This window comes from Danio rerio, chromosome 9 (genome assembly GCF_052040795.2).
Source record: "Danio rerio strain M-AB ecotype USA chromosome 9, GRCz13ab, whole genome shotgun sequence".
NCBI classification, from domain to species: domain Eukaryota; kingdom Metazoa; phylum Chordata; class Actinopteri; order Cypriniformes; family Danionidae; genus Danio; species Danio rerio.
This window is the reverse complement of record NC_141029.1, coordinates 33,021,976-33,042,792: the sequence shown is the minus strand read 5'-3', so window position 1 is coordinate 33,042,792 and position 20,817 is coordinate 33,021,976. Positions and strand designations below refer to the sequence as shown.

Genomic DNA, 20,817 nt, shown 5'->3' with positions numbered 1-20,817 from the left:
CCCATAGTTACTATTTCTATTGGATAGCGACACCTGGGGTATTACATTATATTAAAAACACAGCAATAGTGTCAGATGCAGCAGATTGATTTTATAACATGAGGTTAAACTTTCTGGCCCATTCACAGCACTGACATACATTAAAAAAAAAAACATTACAAAAAATTTAATGAAGAATAGACTTGGGTCTATTGGTGTGTGTGCGCCATTGCATGCAAGGTTTCTGTATTTATAACCACCTCAGAGGACATTGGGGGTCGCGATTCACTGGAATTGTCATTTTGGGGGTCGTGGGCTGAAAAGTTAAGGAACCCCTGATTTAATGGATAAAATATGTGTTTGAATAAGATGCTTCTTGAAGTTAGATCATTAGATATTATCCTACGCTAGAAAAAAGGTACATGACCGTACAAATGGCAACAGAATGTTTTATTAAGCTTTATTTTATTGAGAGGTAAAAATAATAATAACACTGTTGCCATGGTCTCAGGTTCTTTTTAAAAAATGTATTTTAACACTATATATGTTATTCCCTCAGGCACACACACACACACACACACACACACACACACACACACACACACACACACACACACACACACACACACACACACACACACACACACACACACACACACACACACACACACACACACACACACACACACACACACACACACACACACACACACACACACACACACACACACACACACACACACACACACTCTTGTTTCCCCAGAGTCGTCTTACAGTTTTTAAACCCAACTTATTTTACTTTAAAGCATCATCATTACACGTAACACAGCATACTTAATGCACATATAGTAGCTTACTACTTCATGCTCATCGAGTTTGCAGTGTGATGCGTTATAGCCCTCTACACCCTCATTCATCATTCCCAACATTAGTACCACTACTTCAAGATGCAAATCCATCAAGAATACTTCAAGAATTTGCAACTCCAGTAATGATGAAATTTGAAATGCAAATGTAAAATTAATGTTCACTAAAGACAGTTTTTTCTTCCTGTGGATTAACTTAAAAAGATTAATTGTACACCTCATAAATAGCAATGTGAGATCAGATATTTTTTTTAACTAAAACGTTAGCAACCTTGAGCTAATAAGGTTTAAAAATGATAACATGCAGACTTTCGGTAATATTTATTCTGTACTTTGGAAATTGTAGACTTCCACACATCACATTGGATTTTGCTGAAATAATACAAGCACATAAACATAAGGATGCGGGGTGACACAGCTATTCTTAGAACACATCATCCTAAAGAGATTCATCATTTTCCAGCATCTCTCTCTCTCTTATTGCTAAATGTTATGAATGATAATAGAACTGCATACATCTTTTTAGTTGTTTTTATTTGAGCACATAAATTAATAAAAGGTCCTACAGTATTAAACACAAGACTTAATTGAGGAATAGAGGTTAATTGAGTGATCATTTTTAAATAGATTCTCCATTGGTTTATTAACGGGTAGTTCATCCAAAAATGAAATAAATCTGTCATTAATTACTCCCTCTACAGTCATTCCAAATCAGTAAGACTTTTAATCATCTTTGGAACCCAAATTAAGATATTTTGTTGAAATGTAACTGCTTTCAGATCCTCCATAAACAGCGAGATTCCTGAAACGTTCATGTCCAGAAAGATAACATTGTCAAACAGTTCATGTGTCATTTAATCATCTTTTCATTAAGCTATGAAATTACTTTTGTGCAAGAATTGAACAAAGATAAGCATAAGGGCGCAAGTTCATGAGAGCACTGCACACTATATGCATGTCACAGTGCTGATGTGTAGCCTAGATTTGCATTCACAGCATAACAGTTTTCTCATAAATCTTTAACTTTTGCTAAAGGAAGGGGAAAAAAAGAACTGTTGAATGAAGTCATTATTTTTGTTTTAATTTGTGCACAAAAGTATTTTCATGGCTTAAATTCATGGTTGATCCACAGATGACACGTTGACTGTTTTGACAATGCTCTTGGTACCTTTTTGTGCTTTGAACATTTCAGGACCCTTGCTGTCTATGGAGTATTAGTTGCACTTGCATGTAAATATAAATATTGTAAATTATACTTTAAATACTGTCATTTTCCTCAATCACCAAATTATTATCTTATACATTTTTGCTAACGTATCATATAACCACATTTATCACTTTATCTAGAACTTCAGAGCACATGTTTGATTAAGCATGAAGAAGTACAAAATAAATATTAATGAAATATAAAAAACTTTTAAAAAATGAATGATATCAAGTACGGTATACAATATTGCTGCACTTTCAAGATAGCAACTTTCTCACAATACTGTTATTCATGTTTCTGCTTGCATCCCTGTAATGCTGTGTAATATTTATTCATTCATTTTCTTGTCGGCTTAGACCCCTTTATTAATCTGGGGTCGCCACAGCGAAATGAACCGCCAACTTATCCAGCGAATTTTTACGCAGCGAATGCCCTTCGAGCTGCAACCCATCTCTGGAAAACATCCACACACACACACACACACACACACACACACACACACTACGGACAATTTAGCCTACCCAATTCACCTGTACCGCATGTCTTTGGACTGTGGGGGAAACCGGAGCACCAGGAGGAAACCCACGCGAAGGCAGGGAGAACATGCAAACTCCACACAGAAACGCCAACTGAGCTGAGGCTCGAACCAGCGACCTTCTTGCTGTGAGGTGACAGCACTACCTACTGCGCCATTGCTTCGCCCTGCTGTGTAATATATCACTCATAAACATTAAGAAAAAATATTACCATGAGCAGTGCATTTTGCTACACCATGATATAAATGACAGAGCAAAAATATGAAACGATAAGACTTTTTATTTTGTCCATATGATACATATTGTCATATTGCACATTACTTGGCTAAATACTTATACAGTATGAGGTCTCAGGTGTATATTTGTTAACTTAATTTAAATGGTTTTAAACACAACTCAACCAGATACAACAACCAGAACAATCCATTGTAAAACAATTATTCAAAGCATAGCAAAACAAAACCAATTACAATTTCAGCTAACCATCTCTACAGTTTCTCATAAAATTCTTGCCACTCTTACATTTAAACTCGTGTGAATCAAAGGCAAAGTTTCAACATCCCATCACTGTTATGTCTGAAAACAGAGAATATTCCCAAAACTGTTCATTCAATCCGAGCACGAGCTCGATCGGTGAACCGCACGAGTCCAGGGGTCTGGCTCAAGAACAAGATTCTATTGTTGCATTGTTCACACATTCCTGAAAGGCCATGTTTATACAGATGCGAGTCCACAGACTATCTGAGGAGCCGCTCTCTGGCCGAGACCCTCCGTTGATCAAAGCTTTTAATGCAAGAGCAGAGGCACTTGTTTGGGTCGGTGGGGACTCTGAGCACAAATCTCCATCTGTTGGCCGTATGGACCTTCTCAGTTACCTCCGGGACAAGAACGCTCCGAACTGCCATCCCTCTAACATTCAGTTTACTCAGCTGGCTCCCAATCCTGTTACCTCCCCTTTGTTTTCCCCCCAGAACATGTGTTAAGTTAATGCTCTGTAACAAATTTCAAAGGCCCAATTTAGGGGAGGGGGGTCAACAACAGGTAATAGACTAATATACTGACATACTAATCTGAAATTCGAGAACAAGATGGACGCAAATTGAAATTTCTGATAGTTCTTTTGAAAAATTGAAAAGAATAGACAAACAACAAGCTTATTTTACATTCTCACACATATCACATGGGAACGACAATGAATACAGATTACTTATTCCACACTAAAACAACAACAGACTAAAATGACTTGCTTTAATCCCACTTGGCAAGCAAGTTTGCCAATTTTTCAGTTCATTGGTTTTCGGCCATATTCAGCAAGAATTTGGTTACAGTGAGGCTCAGGTTCTCTTTCATAATTGGATTAAGGCCACACACCTCTGCTTCTGTTACTGGCACCAATCAATGTGGAAATGAGTTGTCAACACATCACTATTTACTCAGCACTCATTTATTTTTCTATGGGATGCCAAAGGCTGCACCTACACTAAAAGGCACCAGATGAGGAGAACCGGCGGCTTTGAACATTTAAAATGATCCGTCCTGTCCTGTTGACTTTGTTCGGAAATGTCACAGTCCTTCCACACACACACACATACACAAGGAATATTAGAACAGGAAACAACAACCCTAATTTATCCCTTTCATGAACTGCAGATGCAGTAGATATAAAATTCAAACACAGAACATAGAGTTGAAGTCAGAATTATTAGCCCCCCTAAGTTTTTAGCCTCCTGTTTATTGTTTTCCCCAATTTCTGTTTAACAAAGAGAAGAGTTTTTCAACACATTTCTTAACATAATAGTTTTAATAACTCATTTCTAATAACGGATTTATTTTATCTTTGTCATGATGACAGTAAATAATATTTGACTAGATATTTTTCACGACACTTCTATACAGCTTAATGTAGGGCTGCTCGATTTTGGGAAAAATCATAATCACGATTATTTTGGTCATAATTGTAATCAAAATTATTCAAAATGATTATCAATTGAAGTCAAAATTATTAGAGCGCCTGAGAATTTTTTTAAAATAATTTTTTCCAAAATGATGTTTAACAGAGCAAGGAATTTTAACAGTATTTCCTCTAATATTTTTTCTTCTAGGCTTATTTGTTTTATTTTGGCTAGAATAAAAGCAGGTTTAAATATTTTGAAATCTATTTTAATAGTTCAATATTATTAGCCCCTTTAAGCAATATATTTTTTGAATGTCTGCAGAAGAAACTACTGTTATACAATGACTTGCCCAATTTCCCTAATTAAGCTTTGAATCGCCCTTTGAATCTGAATGCTTGTATTTTGATAAATATCTAGTAAAATATTATTTTCTGTCATCATAGCAAAGATAAAATAAATCAGTTATTATAAATGAGTTATTAAAACTATTATGTTCAGAAATAAGTTGAAAAAAATCTTCTTTCCATTAAACAGAAATTGGGGAGGAAAAGGGTTGATATTTGCAATATTCAGGAGCGCTAATAATTCTGACTTCAACTGCATAGTTAGTTATTTTCCACCCTGCAAAGGAAAAAAAAAATACAATAGGATAAAAATATGAAAGAAACTGCTTTAAGCATCTTCACCATAAGAAAAAAAACTTTAGCTACAAAAGTCTTTCAGTCAAGAGCAGCAGGGATTTGCTCCTTTTGTTTGATTAATAATGATAAAAACAGGCGGAAACAGGAATTGTGCGCTGTCACTTTAATGGTTTCTCTTTCACGTGTCTTTTGATTCTCAACTCGTTTGTTTATCACACAAATGAGGGTTAATATGAATAATCACTAAACACCGCATTTTGACACCTATTTGGCCATTAAATCGCTCACATTAAGATGACTTTTAGTGAACTCTGCTCGTCTCAGTGTGGGAATGAGACTGAATGCTGACCGCATGCTTCTAACTGTGTGTCCGTGCCGCACACACACACACATAAACACACACACACACACACACACACACACACACAAGCATGCGATCTTTCGCGCTTTTAAGAGCAACAAATGTGTACCACTGGAAAGGGGGAGGTATAAGATGCAATAATCGTTCATCTCGATTAATGATTTTTCATAATCGTTAAAAGCTAAAATCGAAATCGGACTTTCGATTAATTGCAGAGCCCTAGCTTAAAGTGACATTTAAAAGCATAGGTAGGTTACCTAGGCAGGTTAGGATAATTAGGCAAGTTATTGTATAACAGTGGTTTGATCTGTAGACTATAAAAAGTAGCTTAAAGGGGCTAACAATTTAAAACTTAAAATGGGTTTAAAAAATTAAAAACTGCTTTTATTCTAGTCAAAATAAAAGAAATAAGACTTTCTCCACAAGAAAAAATATTGAAAAAATATTCAAAGGGGGTTCAATAATTCTGACTTCAACTGTAGATTGATATTTTATCCAGTCTTTTTAAAAGCAAATTATATAAACAATTAACTTCATGGAACAGGATTGTGCAGAACAGAATTTATCATCTTTCTAATTGGGCAGATAAATATAGCAAAGGGGAATCAGGAATGGACCCTGGTAAGAAGTTAATCTAAAGCATTTTATAGATGGAAGCATCTAGTAAGCCACCTTATAGTTATGCCCAACAAACCCCTCTACTCAAATCACTTTTCAGTACTTCCAAGAGCATTTGCACAGTTGCTCTTAATTGAAAAAGTTATAGTAGCACATTACACTTCATGGTTTTATAACCAGCACTATAAAGCCTTGGCAGGCCTCGACAGGGGAAGGTGCCCATTAACTTATAGGGTCCAGGCCAGGGAAGTATAATTGACAAGCTCTAGGCTACTTTCATCACTTGTCGAGTTCATAGCGTCAATCCATGTTTCCTCTGAGATGCTGTTGAATCTTTGACATGAGGGTGTTTGTGACATATCCCAGTCTGCTTCCAAGCCAGTGGCTTTTAGCTCTCTATAAAACATGCTCACACACACACACACACACACACAGACATTCTGCTTGCGGCCCTCCGAATTGAGTCCAGCCTGTGTTGTTAGCCATGTGTTCACATTTCCTTCCAAGCCAACTTAGCTTGCTTTGTGGCTTTTGTGAAAAAGTGCGGACAAAAAAAAAAAAAAAAACACTCACATCAGCTTATTAAACAAATAGAAAGCCGATGATAAAGCAGTTCCTCTACATGTGCCCTGACGAACGAATGTAACAGCTAATGTGTGAGATGCATTCCTTCAGAGAAGCAGAACAAACGGATTTGTCTTGAAGGAAAAACAAACATGAACTGCTTGTTTAATTAACAGAGTTAAACACATCCTCCTGGATGACCTCAGGCACTGAAGCTGTCATAGGATGTACAGCATGTTCACATAGCAACTGCAAATATGACAAACCCTGGCGTGACAGTCACAGTTCACACTGTACATTAGCGGGGCCATCAGTAGAGCGCCTCTAGAAATTCATCTGCTATGAGTTACAGCCACCTGGCACCATGTCCTGATGACCAATGCCCAATATGGCCAGATTACTGAGACCTTAAAACCATGCCTTCTTTGTAATTGACATTTAAACTGTTTGAAGTCCCTCATTAAAGTCTCTCAAGAGGAATTAGACACAGATGTACCAAGTACATGTACTGTACTAATTTGCTTTAGTGATTTTGATGGGTCATTTGAAAGTACCTTTGCAAAAGACAAGCTTATCATACATTGTTATATCATTAAGCATGCTAAATTATACGTTGTTTTAGTCATTTATTCATGTCTGAAGAACATTGAGCATTTTCAAATAGAAATAATGTCCAAAACAATAAGAATGCTGTTAAAAATATAATCAACAAAAACACATTTTTAAACATTTCAGTCAAAACTGACGTTATTTATACAGTGCTCAACATATAGGTACACCCCTCACAAATCTATCTTTTTAATTCATATTTTAATAGGAAGCTATACAACATTATATTTGTGCACATAAGCAATTCCAGCGTTATGGATGTGACATTTGCAGTATTGCTGTTAATATTTCCAAAACAACTAACCACAGAGTTAAGGGATCAAAAAAATATCAATCATCAAAATATCAATCATAAAAAACATTTTTATACTTTAAATGACGACAATAAGCATGTATTTTGGATGTGACCAAAAAAAGCCAGCAAGTTTGCAGTATACAACAAACTTTGTACAAATTCTGTCAATTAAACCGGACAAAAGCACAAAAAAAACAACGCTAGATACGAGTTGCAATGCGAGGTGCTCTCTATAGAACAAAAATAATTGATTTTCATTTGTTTTACATTTCTGTATTTATAAGGTGAAAAGCTTTGTTATGGATGCGTAATCTCTCTGTTAAGAATGTGACGGATGTGAAATTGCCACTTGTGTGACTTTGGTAAATCAAATATAATTGTTTGAGAACATTTATTGACAGATATTTTTGAGCATTTTAACAGTCCTATAAAATACATGTCTACACAAGAAACTTTTTTTATGGCAAGGCTGACATTTACTTGGAATTGCTCTTATATATTAGTTTAGTCAGTACTAAAGCCAAATCTGGAGCTTATCAAACAAAACTTAAAAGGAATACAAAAAGGAAAAAGGAGGACACCCAAATTTATGTTATAGAAAAATATTAATTACAAATTTAAAAAGCAAAAAAAATGAAACATTTCATTGAAATTTTGTAAGTTGCATTTTTTTTTGCAATATTTTGCTTAAATTTAATTGTATTTTCTTTTAATTTCTAAATATGATCATTATTTTTTATTTTTTAGCTTAGTCCCTTTATTAACAGCGGATGCCCTTCCAGCTGCAACCCACCACTGGAAAACATCCATACACACACATAAACAGTTTAGCCTACCCAATTCACCTATAGCGCATGTCTTTAGACTTGTGAGGGAAACCGGGAGACACTGCTTGCTGCAGAGCCACTTGGGCTCCAATGAGAGGGAGCTTGAGCTCCAACTCCTCCTCCTATAGTTGGAGGAGGAGTCCTATCAATACTTACATCCACCCCAACCCCCAGTGACATCACTTGTAGAAGAAGTGCAAGGAAGGAGGAGCTGGAGCTCAAGCTCCCCCCTTGCTGGAGCTCAGTTCTGCCCAAGTGGCTCTTCAGCAAGTACCACTTCGAAACTGAGGCACTGGGAAGAAACCCACATGAACATGGTGAGAACATGCAAACTCCACAGAGAAATGCCAGCTGGCAGAGGCTCAAACCAGCGACTTTCTTGCTGTGAGGTGATTGTGCTTCCCACTTCACCGCCGTGACACCCCAAATATGTTTGGTGACTAAAATATAATTTGAATAAATATATCTGTTTAATAAATCGGTTTTATTTAAATGCACCAAAAATACATTGTCTATATTCACTAAAAAATGGAGAAAAATATTGATTTTCAAAATGGGGTGTACAAAATTATGCTGAGAACTGTTTATTGAAAATAACTTACAATCAAAAATAATATATTTTATATAATAGCATAAAAAATACAATTCAGGTTTAATGGGACAATTCAAAAAGGTCTGATGTATATATTGTAGTAGATATAAAACAATGTAAAAAATATATTTTACATTTATAGTTTTTAATAATTTATCACTAATAAATGTGTCAACTATTTGTCAAAAAATGATATGTCTCATTTAGGTGTCTGAACAATATTTTTTTTCAAAAGTTATTGTATAAATGCAAGAAAATAATACTAAATATAAGTGCTACCTCAAAATATGATTTCAATAATTTTCCATTCAGTGTAACATTTACATTCATTCATTCATTCTTTCATTTTCTTTTTGGCTTAGTCCCTTTATTAATCAGGGGTCGCCACAGCAGAATGAACCGTCAACTTATCCAGCATATGTTTTAACCCAAGACTGGGAATCACTCATACACTATAGCCAATTTAGCTAATTTAATTCACCTGTACCGCATGTCTTTGGACATTGGGGAAAACCTGAGCAACTGGAGGAAACCCACACAAACACATGGAGAACATGCAACTCCCGAGTCCACACAGAAATGCCAACTGACCCAGCCAGGGCTTGAACCAGCAACCTTCTTGCTGTGAGGCGATTGTGCTACTCAGTGCGCCACCATGACACCACATTAACATTCATCTAAAAATAAAATATTCTGACCTATATATAAATATTCTCTATACATATAGAAATAGATACTTTAAAAAATCAGGGGTTACTGTACATTTTTTATATCTGTAAAAGTAAAACTGTGATTTTGTAAAATAGTATTACTGCAATTTGACACCTGTCCAGTGACACTTTTTTATTCCACTTTTAATACTCAAACTTTTATATTTCTCTTCAGACAAAAGAAACTTCAAACGGTTTGAATTAAAATTACAACAAACCCCATGTCATTTTTACCAAAAATGAATGCATTACTAGCTTATGAGTTTATTCAATTACTGGTTATTTAGGTTGTCATAAATTAAACGGGTAATGAGCAATTAACACATAATGTAAACTCAATACAATACATGGGATTTGGATAATACTCAAAATGTGCTTAATTCAGGAGGACCCCTTTCACTATATTCTTCGTTAGGAAACAGATATTTTGAAAGTCCAACTTGGACTTTATCATCAACCTTGACATGTCTGATAAAACATCAGCACACGACACACACTGAGCATAATTAACATCCACAATAGGCTTAACAGACGTTATCTAAAACAGAAGCAACTCGGCATAAACAAACAGACACGCATATGATTAATCGTTATTGTAAATAAAAATCAACCAAACATGTATGACAATGTCAACACAGAGTTTCTTTGTCATTGCCACGCTTAATTCTTAATCGTCTTTTTATACGAGTTCTATCACTAATACACTTTAAGCGATCAGTGTCATTAACCATATGAGAATTTGAAAGGAGTGAAAGCCTCAAGCAGGTTCAAACTTACAGCACAGATTGTCTTCTGTAAGCAGCACGTCCTATGTGCAGCGCCATGTCTTCGGCGTCCTCACATGAGCTCTTCCTATTGGCTGCAGGCGTCGCTATGTATAAAAATACAGACATTTGATTGGCCAGAGAGAAAAAATAGGTGCCTTAAAAAGAACCGCCCATTTCTGGTTTAAAGCCCCAGACAAATGCATTAGGAACAGGGAAATACCTAAAATCGACATGTTTTGATGTCTTTTTCCTGGTTAAAACAAGTGTTGGCCTTTTATATTTTATTTGTCATATGTAAATTGTCAGGCAAAGAGTGTCTGAAATAAACTGTTATTGTCCCGCTAAAATCGAATGCATTTACACTGCAAGGACCTGTAAGAAATTTTACCTTATTAATTACCTATTTTTTGTGTCACTTTTTACATTAAACGAATTACTTCAAGCAGCCAGAATAACTTTAACAATAAACTGGTGCACTCATTAAACATACTAAACACACATTGAGTTATAGCAAGGGTTGTAGTATTATGAAGAATATTATAATTAATGTCAATTACTGTTCTTGATACTGCAATAATTATAGTAATAAAAAAGTGCACAACTGCAACTAAGTTTTGTATGGAAAGAAGCACGGCATTGACGTTACAGAGAAACTGTGATATTCTAGCTTAATGGAAACAAATCTGTCAGTTGTTAGTCTAGCAAAAAGTAGGCAGAAACTCTCGTAATAATTAATGAAAAAGCGAAACGGAACTCCATACTTGCATTGTTTTGACATATTTGTTGTTTAGGATGACAACATTTGCTGGTGCGCAGGAATCAATCTAGGCGCACAAGTGCTGTTGTTGTTTCAGCGATGACTAATGTAACGCGTAATCTAACGCCTCTGATTGGCTTAACGTAATCAACATGAACGCGTGTGATTTGTTATACGGCTCAACTACTCAACTTACATAAAATAACTATTTGATAAAACTTAACTCGAAATAATGACCCGATTTGATATGGTACTCCATATAGGTGGAAATCTGGCCCTTTCCCCTCAAGACTTACAACAACAATGTAATGTGGTAAGACCTTTTGTTATACTGTGGTATACAACCTTGAATTGATAATAAGACGATCATGTAATCAATTACTATAGGCTATAACCACAGACTGTTAAAGATACATAGGCTATCTTAAAATTAAAGATGCTGGAAAGAGCCCAATTTAACCATTTCGTCCAAGGTTGAAAAGCCCAGTTTTACAAACTGAAAAACATTTAGAACTTTTTCTGCTACCAAAAAAAAAAAAAAATAAATAATAATAATAATAATGTTTTAAAGATTTTTTTTAATGGACTATGTATGCTGTTGAAGAACCTTTCTTTTTAGGGTTTCCACATTTGTAAATATAATAAAATATTTTAATAATGCTATTCACTTAAATAAAAGCACAATGCCACACAATTAAAAGCATAAATAATGTGTATAAAACATTGTAAATGACTGCACACACACGGTTTCAGTGTTTTGTTTAAATGCAGCATACAGTGTAGAGTGTGTTACTGAAGCAATACTCTGTTCCAAGCATGGTCTCAGTTTGGTGATGATCCTGGTTGTCATGTCTATGCGCTGACGTGCACGACACCATCACTGGAGTGCACTCCAGGAACCGGCGCACAGCGGTGGTGAATTACTACTACTACCATCAGCCAGGTCCATGCGTGGCAAACAAATGACATGCAATATTTGCCATGATTAAGTCAGCAGGGGACTCTGAGGAAATGTCAGGTTTCAAAAACCCTTTCTCTGGCTATGCGGTGCTGGTGTTCAGCATTGCTTGAAGGAGAGGAACTCTGTAAAAACCTAAAAAACAAAGAAAAAAACAACTATGGCACATTCATCTGCAATAGAATATAAATCAAGTAAGTAACCCGTCAGGCTTTTTTTTTTTTTTTTTTTGCAACACTGCAAAAAAAAAAAAAAGATTCCTTTTGCTGGAAACCTGTTCTTAGAGAATAATAATTTTAAAAAAATCTTTAAACTAAGAATATGTCCCTGTAAGCTACAGAAAATCCATTACAAAACCTATATTAAGGGTGTTACACACTTTTTCCATGTTCCATGAAAATCCTTGAATTATTTACAAAAGGGTCTTCAACATTTTGGCTTAATTACATAAATTGTATCTTTGAATTACATAATACCAGCTATTAACAAGTTCCATAAACGTTTTAAATATACCTTTAAAACGTTATTGGATCACTGAAATCTTCAAATAATGGTTCTTTAAATTGATGGTTCTAATAAATAAATGCCTTTTTTTTTTAATCACTGACTGTAAGGTTGTTCTGGGAACCAACAATATTTTTTCTATTTAGAGCATACCATAAAAAAGGTATTTTGAAACCTTTATTTTTAAGAATGTAATTTGTATTTTATTTTAATTTGCTTTTGTGGTTCACTCTTAGAAATATTGGTACAAAAGCTGAGTATCTTTTCAAAGTTATGTCTGTATATTAAAGGTCAATAGGATTAGTTCTTAAAATGCTTTGAACCAATTCCAAAATCATGTTGATTTTTACCATTACAACAGTGTTCTATGTTTAAAGGGGAAACTTTCCAGTTCATAAAATGTTCTTTCTGATTTTTGTTTTTGTAGTGATGCTCTTTACATTAAGAAAAAAATATCTCGTTTAAGAACTGACAACGGTTCTTATGGTATCAATAATAAATTTTAATACTTGATTGAATCAAGTATATTCAGTCCTAACCCAAGTTATGAAATACACCACATAGACATGAACAGAAAATATATATTTTTACATAAATAATAGTCTGCAACAATATTATCCCAACATAACAGGTGTAGAATGGGAACTCACTTCCAACATATTGCATATAGATTGGAATTCCTTTCACGGGTTACTTAGAAACTCCCTTTTTCTTGCTCAATGCCTTTCATCAAACTCAATTGTCGTCTGTTAATCCAGTTTTGATAGCATTTGGCACACTTTCTTTGGATCACAGCGAGATCCACGACTTCTATTCTGGTCTCCCGTAGGAACCACAGAGCCTCCGAAAGAAGCCAGAGTTCGGCTGTCCCAAAAAGGGGGTCTGTGCGGTCTGATGAAAGTCGCTCACGACAAATCATAATCTGACCAATCATTATCTATACTAAAACTGATAAAGCAGCAGCATTGCTTGATGCTATATGCTGTATATCATGGGAACGTGCATGATGGCTATTGAAAGAATCTGAACATTATGATTTGATGTAAGGATATATATGAATGCATACAGCAGCTTTTGACCGTCTTTGTTCTCTTTACGAATGGACAATGAATCAGCAGGGTTTGGTGTCTTGGATGTCTGTTCATTGAAAATCTTGATATAGTGCCAACTCTGAAGCTGAAGATTAAAGAACAAAACATGGATGACAAAATGCATGGATGGAAAGTCACATTTTGTCGCAGGCATTTCAAGTAAGAAAATATCATTTGTATCATTTTAGATTCAACATTATACAGTAAATTCTAGACTATTTCTTTTTTTATTAAACAGACCAGCAAATGTGTTACATGTATAACATGGTATTATGCATTGTCCATGTAAGAATAGCCTAGTAATATTACTGTGAGATAGCCCAGCGGTAAGGCACGAGGACACAGGAAAATTAAGGCCAAAAAATATTTATTTAACTTAAACAAACCAATAATCCAACATAAAAACTAGTTGGAAAACAAATTGAGGTCAACAAAAATATAACAGAAATTCAGGAAGTCTGAACACAACCAAACTGACCTACCAAATGAAACAACTACAGAGTATTTATACACAAACGGTGGATCCACTTAAACAACATAGGTGAAACAATAAAACATAACAATTATAAATATAATATTTACTAATCAAACTAATTCTAAATAAAAAGACATTTACAAAATACAAGACATAATTACTCAAAATAAACAAATTATTTAAATTAAACAAACAAGTAATATAGAAAAACATTCAAAGTAAACTTTCCCCCCCTTATCATTTCGGCACATTGGTTCCGCCACGCGGGATCACCCGGACATAAATCTTTGACGCACACACAGGAACCAGCCCTTTGCCAGTAAACATGACGGCCGATCCAGCGGACCACAGCATCATCCTCCACTGCACCCTCCGGTAACTTTAACTCAACAGAAATAACCATAAGTAAACAAATAACAGAAACCGTACTAATGTAAACTAGAATGTGTGCACTCCAAACCAGTAAACAATGTACCGAAACTGAAAGAAATTGTGACATGTAATATTTGGAACTTATTTTATAAATAAAGATATGAAATAAAGAGAAGTTGTCAGTCTCTAATTACCTAAAGTTCTTATGGATGTTATGCCTGTTTGTATGCGTGTAGTTGAGCAAGGTGCGCGTTTGTCAGCTAGTGAAGGAGCAGGAGGGTATTGTTTGGGTCTCAGCGAATGTGCGCGTTTCAGCGAATGTGCGTGTATGTGTAAGCGCGTGTGTCTAAGTGAATGCGTGTGTGTGTGTTTGTGTGTGTGTGTGTGTGTGTGTGTGTGTGTGTCTGAGCGAATGTGCGTGTGTTTGTTACCCTCAGTCTTGTGTGGCCATATGACAGGTCATCACACACCCCCTCCCTTCGGGCGTCTCGCTGGCACAGCGGGAAAGATAGTCTGCAGTTACATTTGCCTTGCCAGGAACGTGGTGGACCTTAAATCGGAATGGTTGCATGGCCAGGTACCACCTCGTGATTCGCCCATTAGTATCTCTCATTCTTTCCAGCCATTGGAGTGCTTTGTGGTCTGTTTCCAGTATGAATTCTCTTCCAAGCAAATAATATCTCAAGGAGTCTAAGGCCCATTTCACCGCCAAACATTCCTTCTCAATTGTGGAATAACGGGTTTCTCTTGGAAAGAGTTTGCGGCTAATGAAGACTACAGGTCGTCGCTCACCTGGGGATCCCTGTAACAGTACTGCTCCTAAACCTCTTTCAGAGGCGTCTGTCTGCACAATAAATTCTTTGGTGAAGTCTGGATTATACAGAACAGTGTTGGTTGTCAATGCAGTCTGTATGTCTTTAAATGCAGCGATCCTCTCTTCAGTCCATTGGCATTGATTCGGGCACCGGACACCCACCATGTCAGTCAGGGTAGCAGCTCTACTGGAGAAGTTAGGAATAAAGCGGTTATAGAAGCCTGCCATTCCAAGAAATGATCTTAATTCCTTACGTGTCTGTGGTAAAGGACATTCTTCCAGTGCCTGAATCTTCTTAATCTGTGGTCGCACCACTCCATTGCCAATGACAAAGCCCAGGTATTCTGCCTCTTTCCGGGCTATGGCACACTTCGCAGGATTAGCAGTCAGACCAGCTCTTTGGAGCCGTTGGAAGACTTCATGGAGATGTTGCATGTGCTCCTCCCAGGTTGTACTGTAAATTATAATATCATCAAGATAAGCTGCAGCAAACGTTAACCCTTGCAATACCTGGTCCATAAGCCTCTGAAATGTTGCCGGTGCCCCATGCAGGCCAAAGGGAAGAAATCGGAACTGGAATAGGCCCCATGGTGTCCTAAATGCTGTCAAAGGCCGGGCCCGTTCAGTCAAAGGTATTTGCCAGTATCCTTTAGAAAGATCCAGTGTGGTCAGGTATACTGCTTTGCCCAATCGATCTATTAATGAATCAATACGGGGAGTAGGATAGCAATCAAACTGTGATACAGAATTCAAGTACCGGAAATCAATGCAAAATCGTATGTTTCCATCTTTTTTTGGAACCAGGACCACTGGATGGCACCACTCACTCTGGGAAGGTTCTATGATCCCTAGGCTCAGCATAAAGTCCACTTCCTCCTTCAAGGCCTCTTGCAATTTCTCAGGTATTCTGTAACTCATACGTCTAACAGCAACATCAGGTTTCAGGATCACATCATGTTGGATCAGAGAGGTGTGACCCGGCAACTCAGAAAATATTTGAGGATTGCAAAGAGTGCTCACCTGTCTTCGTTGTTTTTCAGGCAGATGGTCCAGCCTAATGTCAGCAGATGTTGGCTGAGGCAGATATTGATCCTCACACTCCTCATCTCCTTGGACACGGCATACAAGCAGTACCTGTTCAGAACGGGGCACCCACTTTTTTAACAGATTCACATGCAGTATTCTGCTGGCATGCTCCTGACCTGGAGTTGCCACTTCATAAGTTGTAGGGCCTAGCCGGCTCTTGATATTAAAAGGGCCCTGCCACTTGGCCAAAAGCTTGTTCTCCTTGCTAGGCAACATCACCAACACCTTTTCCCCACTCACAAATTCTCTTTCACGTGCTCGCTGATCATACCATGTTCGTTGGTGTTTCTGGGCCTCCGCCATATGGGTTCTTGCCAAAGCTCTCATTTTCTCCAGACGCTCCCGCATTTGCAAGACATAAGCCACAACATTAGAAGGCTCCCGGTCTCCTTTAATACCTTCCCACATCTCTTTAAGTAGGGTCAAAGGTCCCCGAACTTCATGCCCATACAAAAGCTCAAAGGGAGAAAACCCAGTTGATGCTTGGGGAACCTCCCGATAAGCAAAAAGTATATAGGGAAGCCACTGGTCCCAATTCTTACCAGTCTCATCAACAAACTTTCTGAGCATCTGCTTCAACGTTTGATTAAACCGCTCAGTGAGCCCATCAGTCTGCGGATGGTATGGAGTGGTGCGCAGACTCTTAATACCCAGCAACTGGTAGACCTGCTTCAACAGAGTAGACATAAAGTTAGTCCCTTGGTCAGTAAGAATTTCACGGGGTAACCCGACTCTGGAACAGAACTGGATTAAACAGGTTGCCACGTTCTTTGCTTTCATAGATTTCAAAGGGAATACCTCTGGGTACCTTGTAGCATAATCTGTGATAACCAGCAGAAATCGATTACCCAAGCTGCTTTTTTCTACTGGGCCAACAATATCCATGCCCAGTCTTTCAAACGGAGTACTAATCAAAGGAAGTGGCTGTAGTGGTACTCGAGGTGGATGATGGAGAGATACCAGTTGACACTCAGGGCAGCTCTTGCAATACTGAACAACATCAGCCTTTAGACCAGGCCAGTAGAAATACTTCTTGATCCGTTCTATGGTTTTCCTTACCCCTAGGTGGCCAGCCCATGGGATTGAGTGGCTCAAGTGAAGAACAATTTCCCGAGCCTCCTTTGGAACAATCAGCTGTTTCCCTGATCCAATCTGACGGTAGAGTATGTTCTCTGAAATCATAAATCGCTCACAGTTATCATTCATCACTTTATCGCCCATCTCCATCTGGTTTGCTTGCTCGAAATATGCAACAAGACTGGTGTCATTTTGCTGCAATTCACTAATGTTGGTGGGTAATTTCATTTGTGGATTAAGACCATCTACTTCACCTGCAGGCAGACGAGAGGCATTATATTGCAACTTTGCATGTCTCCTTTGTCGTCTAGTCGTCTTGGGTTTTGGAGGACTGGTTTCTAGATCAGCATTATAAAATGGCAACATTGACAGAGTTTGTGCTGGTTCATCTTGTTGTTTTGCCTTGGCTCTAGTAAGTACCATATTGCACTGTGACATGGGCTGGATAAGATCCAAAAGCACTGGCAAATCTCGTCCTAACACTACAGGATAGGGAAGATTATCCACTACCCCCACCTCTAGCAAGTAGGGTTGGTTGTTAACAGCCAGATATAGATCTGCAGTAGGCACCAATCTCTCATCACCGTGAACACAGCAAATGGAAAGCTTATTACTTGCATTAACTGAAGATGGAGCCACAACCTTCCGACTCACCAGTGTCTGGTCACTCCCAGTATCAATCAGGGCAGGAAACTCTTTACCATTCACTTTCACAGTGATGGCATGCAGCAAGGAATTCAGCTTCTGGGCTTTATCCTCCCCACCTCTAGGAACATAACACAGATTAGTCGGTTTAACTACATTCCTTGGACAAACAGGTTTTGTGTGCCCCTCTTGTCCACAGAGATAGCAGACCACTGGTCTTCTCAGAGTCATAGCAGGTTTCATTTCTGGGGAACCTCCCTTAGGAGTCTTACCCAATCCAGCCATGGATTTTGGTTGAAATTGAGGAAAGGGTGGTCTTCGTGCCTCACTGCTTGTTTTCCTACCCCAGGACTGATTCTTCCCCCTTGCTGCCACAAAGACATCCGCTAAGGCAGCAGCCTCTGCTGCTGTCGTGGGGTCACGCTCCCTTATCCAGACCTGAAGTTCAGGAGAAAGCATTCGCAGATATTGTTCTAAAATAATTATTTCTCCTACCTCTTCAGTAGTTTTTCCTTTGGGCTTAATCCACTTTCCATACAGGTCTTTAAGTCTGGTATACAACTCCTTGGGAGCCTCAGAAGGGAGAACAGTGAGGGAACGAAATCTCAGCCTATAAGTTTCAGCATTTATGTCATACTTCACCAAGATGGCAGCTTTAACCTTATCATACTCGGTAGAGTCATCCAGGTCCATTTGGACATATGCAGCTCTTGCCCTGCCAGTTAATAGAGGGATCAAATGAAATGCCCAGTCAGCTTTAGGCCAGCGACAGGCTGTAGCGATTCGTTCAAAAGTTATTAAGAAGTGCTCGATATCATCAGAATCAGCCAACTTCTCTAATCGAGGTTCCCGAAATCTTGGTGGTGGGAAGCGATCATCATTAAGGTCAGCATTTGAGTGGAAGACATTTGGGGAGGTAAACTGCTGATTATCAGTATCTGCTTGAGCACCATGCACATCTAGAGAATGTGTATCAATGTGGCAGGCATCAGATGTAGGTGAGGTGCGGGCCTGAACTTCCATTTGTAATAAACTGAACTGATGTTGTAATGCTTTAAACCGTCGTTCTTGATCTATGTGCTCCTGCTTTCTGACCGCCTCCCTGGAATCCATTTTTGCCATATGCGCACTAAACAAACTTGTTAAATCAGCCAAAGTTGGCTCTCTACTTGCCATCTCATCTTTATCCTTGTGCTCCATTTCCTCCTCTGCAGGCCTTCCTTGCTCCTCCTCTTGCTCCACAGAAACTGGCTTCATGGGCCCCTTCTTTTGCTGACGGCTCATGGCAACTCAATGTACTGAGGCTATGGAGAGGGAAACAAAAAAAAACCTGTGTCCTCTATTAAAATCCACCTTCTGACACCATATGTGAGATAGCCCAGCGGTAAGGCACGAGGACACAGGAAAATTAAGGCCAAAAAATATTTATTTAACTTAAACAAACCAATAATCCAACATAAAAACTAGTTGGAAAACAAATTGAGGTCAACAAAAATATAACAGAAATTCAGGAAGTCTGAACACAACCAAACTGACCTACCAAATGAAACAACTACAGAGTATTTATACACAAACGGTGGATCCACTTAAACAACATAGGTGAAACAATAAAACATAACAATTATAAATATAATATTTACTAATCAAACTAATTCTAAATAAAAAGACATTTACAAAATACAAGACATAATTACTCAAAATAAACAAATTATTTAAATTAAACAAACAAGTAATATAGAAAAACATTCAAAGTAAACTTTCCCCCCCTTATCATTTCGGCACATTGGTTCCGCCACGCGGGATCACCCGGACATAAATCTTTGACGCACACACAGGAACCAGCCCTTTGCCAGTAAACATGACGGCCGATCCAGCGGACCACAGCATCATCCTCCACTGCACCCTCCGGTAACTTTAACTCAACAGAAATAACCATAAGTAAACAAATAACAGAAACCGTACTAATGTAAACTAGAATGTGTGCACTCCAAACCAGTAAACAATGTACCGAAACTGAAAGAAATTGTGACATGTAATATTTGGAACTTATTTTATAAATAAAGATATGAAATAAAGAGAAGTTGTCAGTCTCTAATTACCTAAAGTTCTTATGGATGTTATGCCTGTTTGTATGCGTGTAGTTGAGCAAGGTGCGCGTTTGTCAGCTAGTGAAGGAGCAGGAGGGTATTGTTTGGGTCTCAGCGAATGTGCGCGTTTCAGCGAATGTGCGTGTATGTGTAAGCGCGTGTGTCTAAGTGAATGCGTGTGTGTGTGTTTGTGTGTGTGTGTGTGTGTGTGTGTGTGTGTGTGTCTGAGCGAATGTGCGTGTGTTTGTTACCCTCAGTCTTGTGTGGCCATATGACAGGTCATCACAATTACATAAAATGAATACAAATTGTTTTCAAGTGTATCTTTTATAAACCCAAATGCAAATCACAAAGCTTTCTTGTGAGTGCCATCAATGCTCTGCCAGTGTTGGCAATGTTCACCCAGGGGTATGTCCCATCACAGAAATGTCACCGGATTTGGTATGAAACCGTGACATTTAGACTCAGGATATGCATTGTGATT

The 20,817-nt window shown here is 37.8% G+C and overlaps 2 protein-coding genes across 7 annotated transcripts in view; both read right to left on the bottom strand.

The window, feature by feature from the left end:
• Positions 1-10,553, bottom strand: part of clybl (citrate lyase beta like) — a 760,714-nt gene extending 750,161 nt beyond the window's left edge. For 2 of the 3 annotated variants that reach the window (XR_015498945.1, XR_015498946.1), the window contains exon 1: positions 10,478-10,550. Coding sequence is in view for 1 of the 3 variants with exons in the window: in NM_001037416.2 (NP_001032493.2) it covers positions 10,478-10,524 (47 nt within the window). In the remaining 2 variants the exon portion in view is untranslated. Of the gene's footprint in view, positions 1-10,477 lie in introns of all 3 variants that reach the window. The other variant, NM_001037416.2, reaches the window with a different exon arrangement.
• Positions 10,554-14,127: 3,574 nt separating this feature from the next.
• Positions 14,128-19,784, bottom strand: LOC137496479 (retrovirus-related Pol polyprotein from transposon 297). Of its 4 annotated transcripts, none has more exons than XM_087267906.1 (3): positions 19,420-19,784; positions 17,856-18,367; positions 14,128-17,696 (listed from the first exon to the last, which is right to left on the bottom strand). In XM_087267906.1, the coding sequence occupies exons 2-3, from the start codon at positions 18,037-18,039 to the stop codon at positions 15,058-15,060; spliced, it is 2,823 nt and encodes a 940-aa protein (XP_087124032.1). In that variant the 5' UTR covers positions 18,040-18,367; positions 19,420-19,784; the 3' UTR covers positions 14,128-15,057. The 4 variants fall into 4 exon arrangements, with proteins under 4 accessions (XP_087124032.1, XP_087124031.1, XP_087124034.1 ...); XM_087267908.1 differs by having other exon boundaries at positions 16,765-17,190; positions 17,333-17,696; positions 17,856-19,784; XM_087267905.1 differs by having other exon boundaries at positions 17,856-19,784.
• Between the last annotated feature and the right edge of the window lie 1,033 nt (positions 19,785-20,817).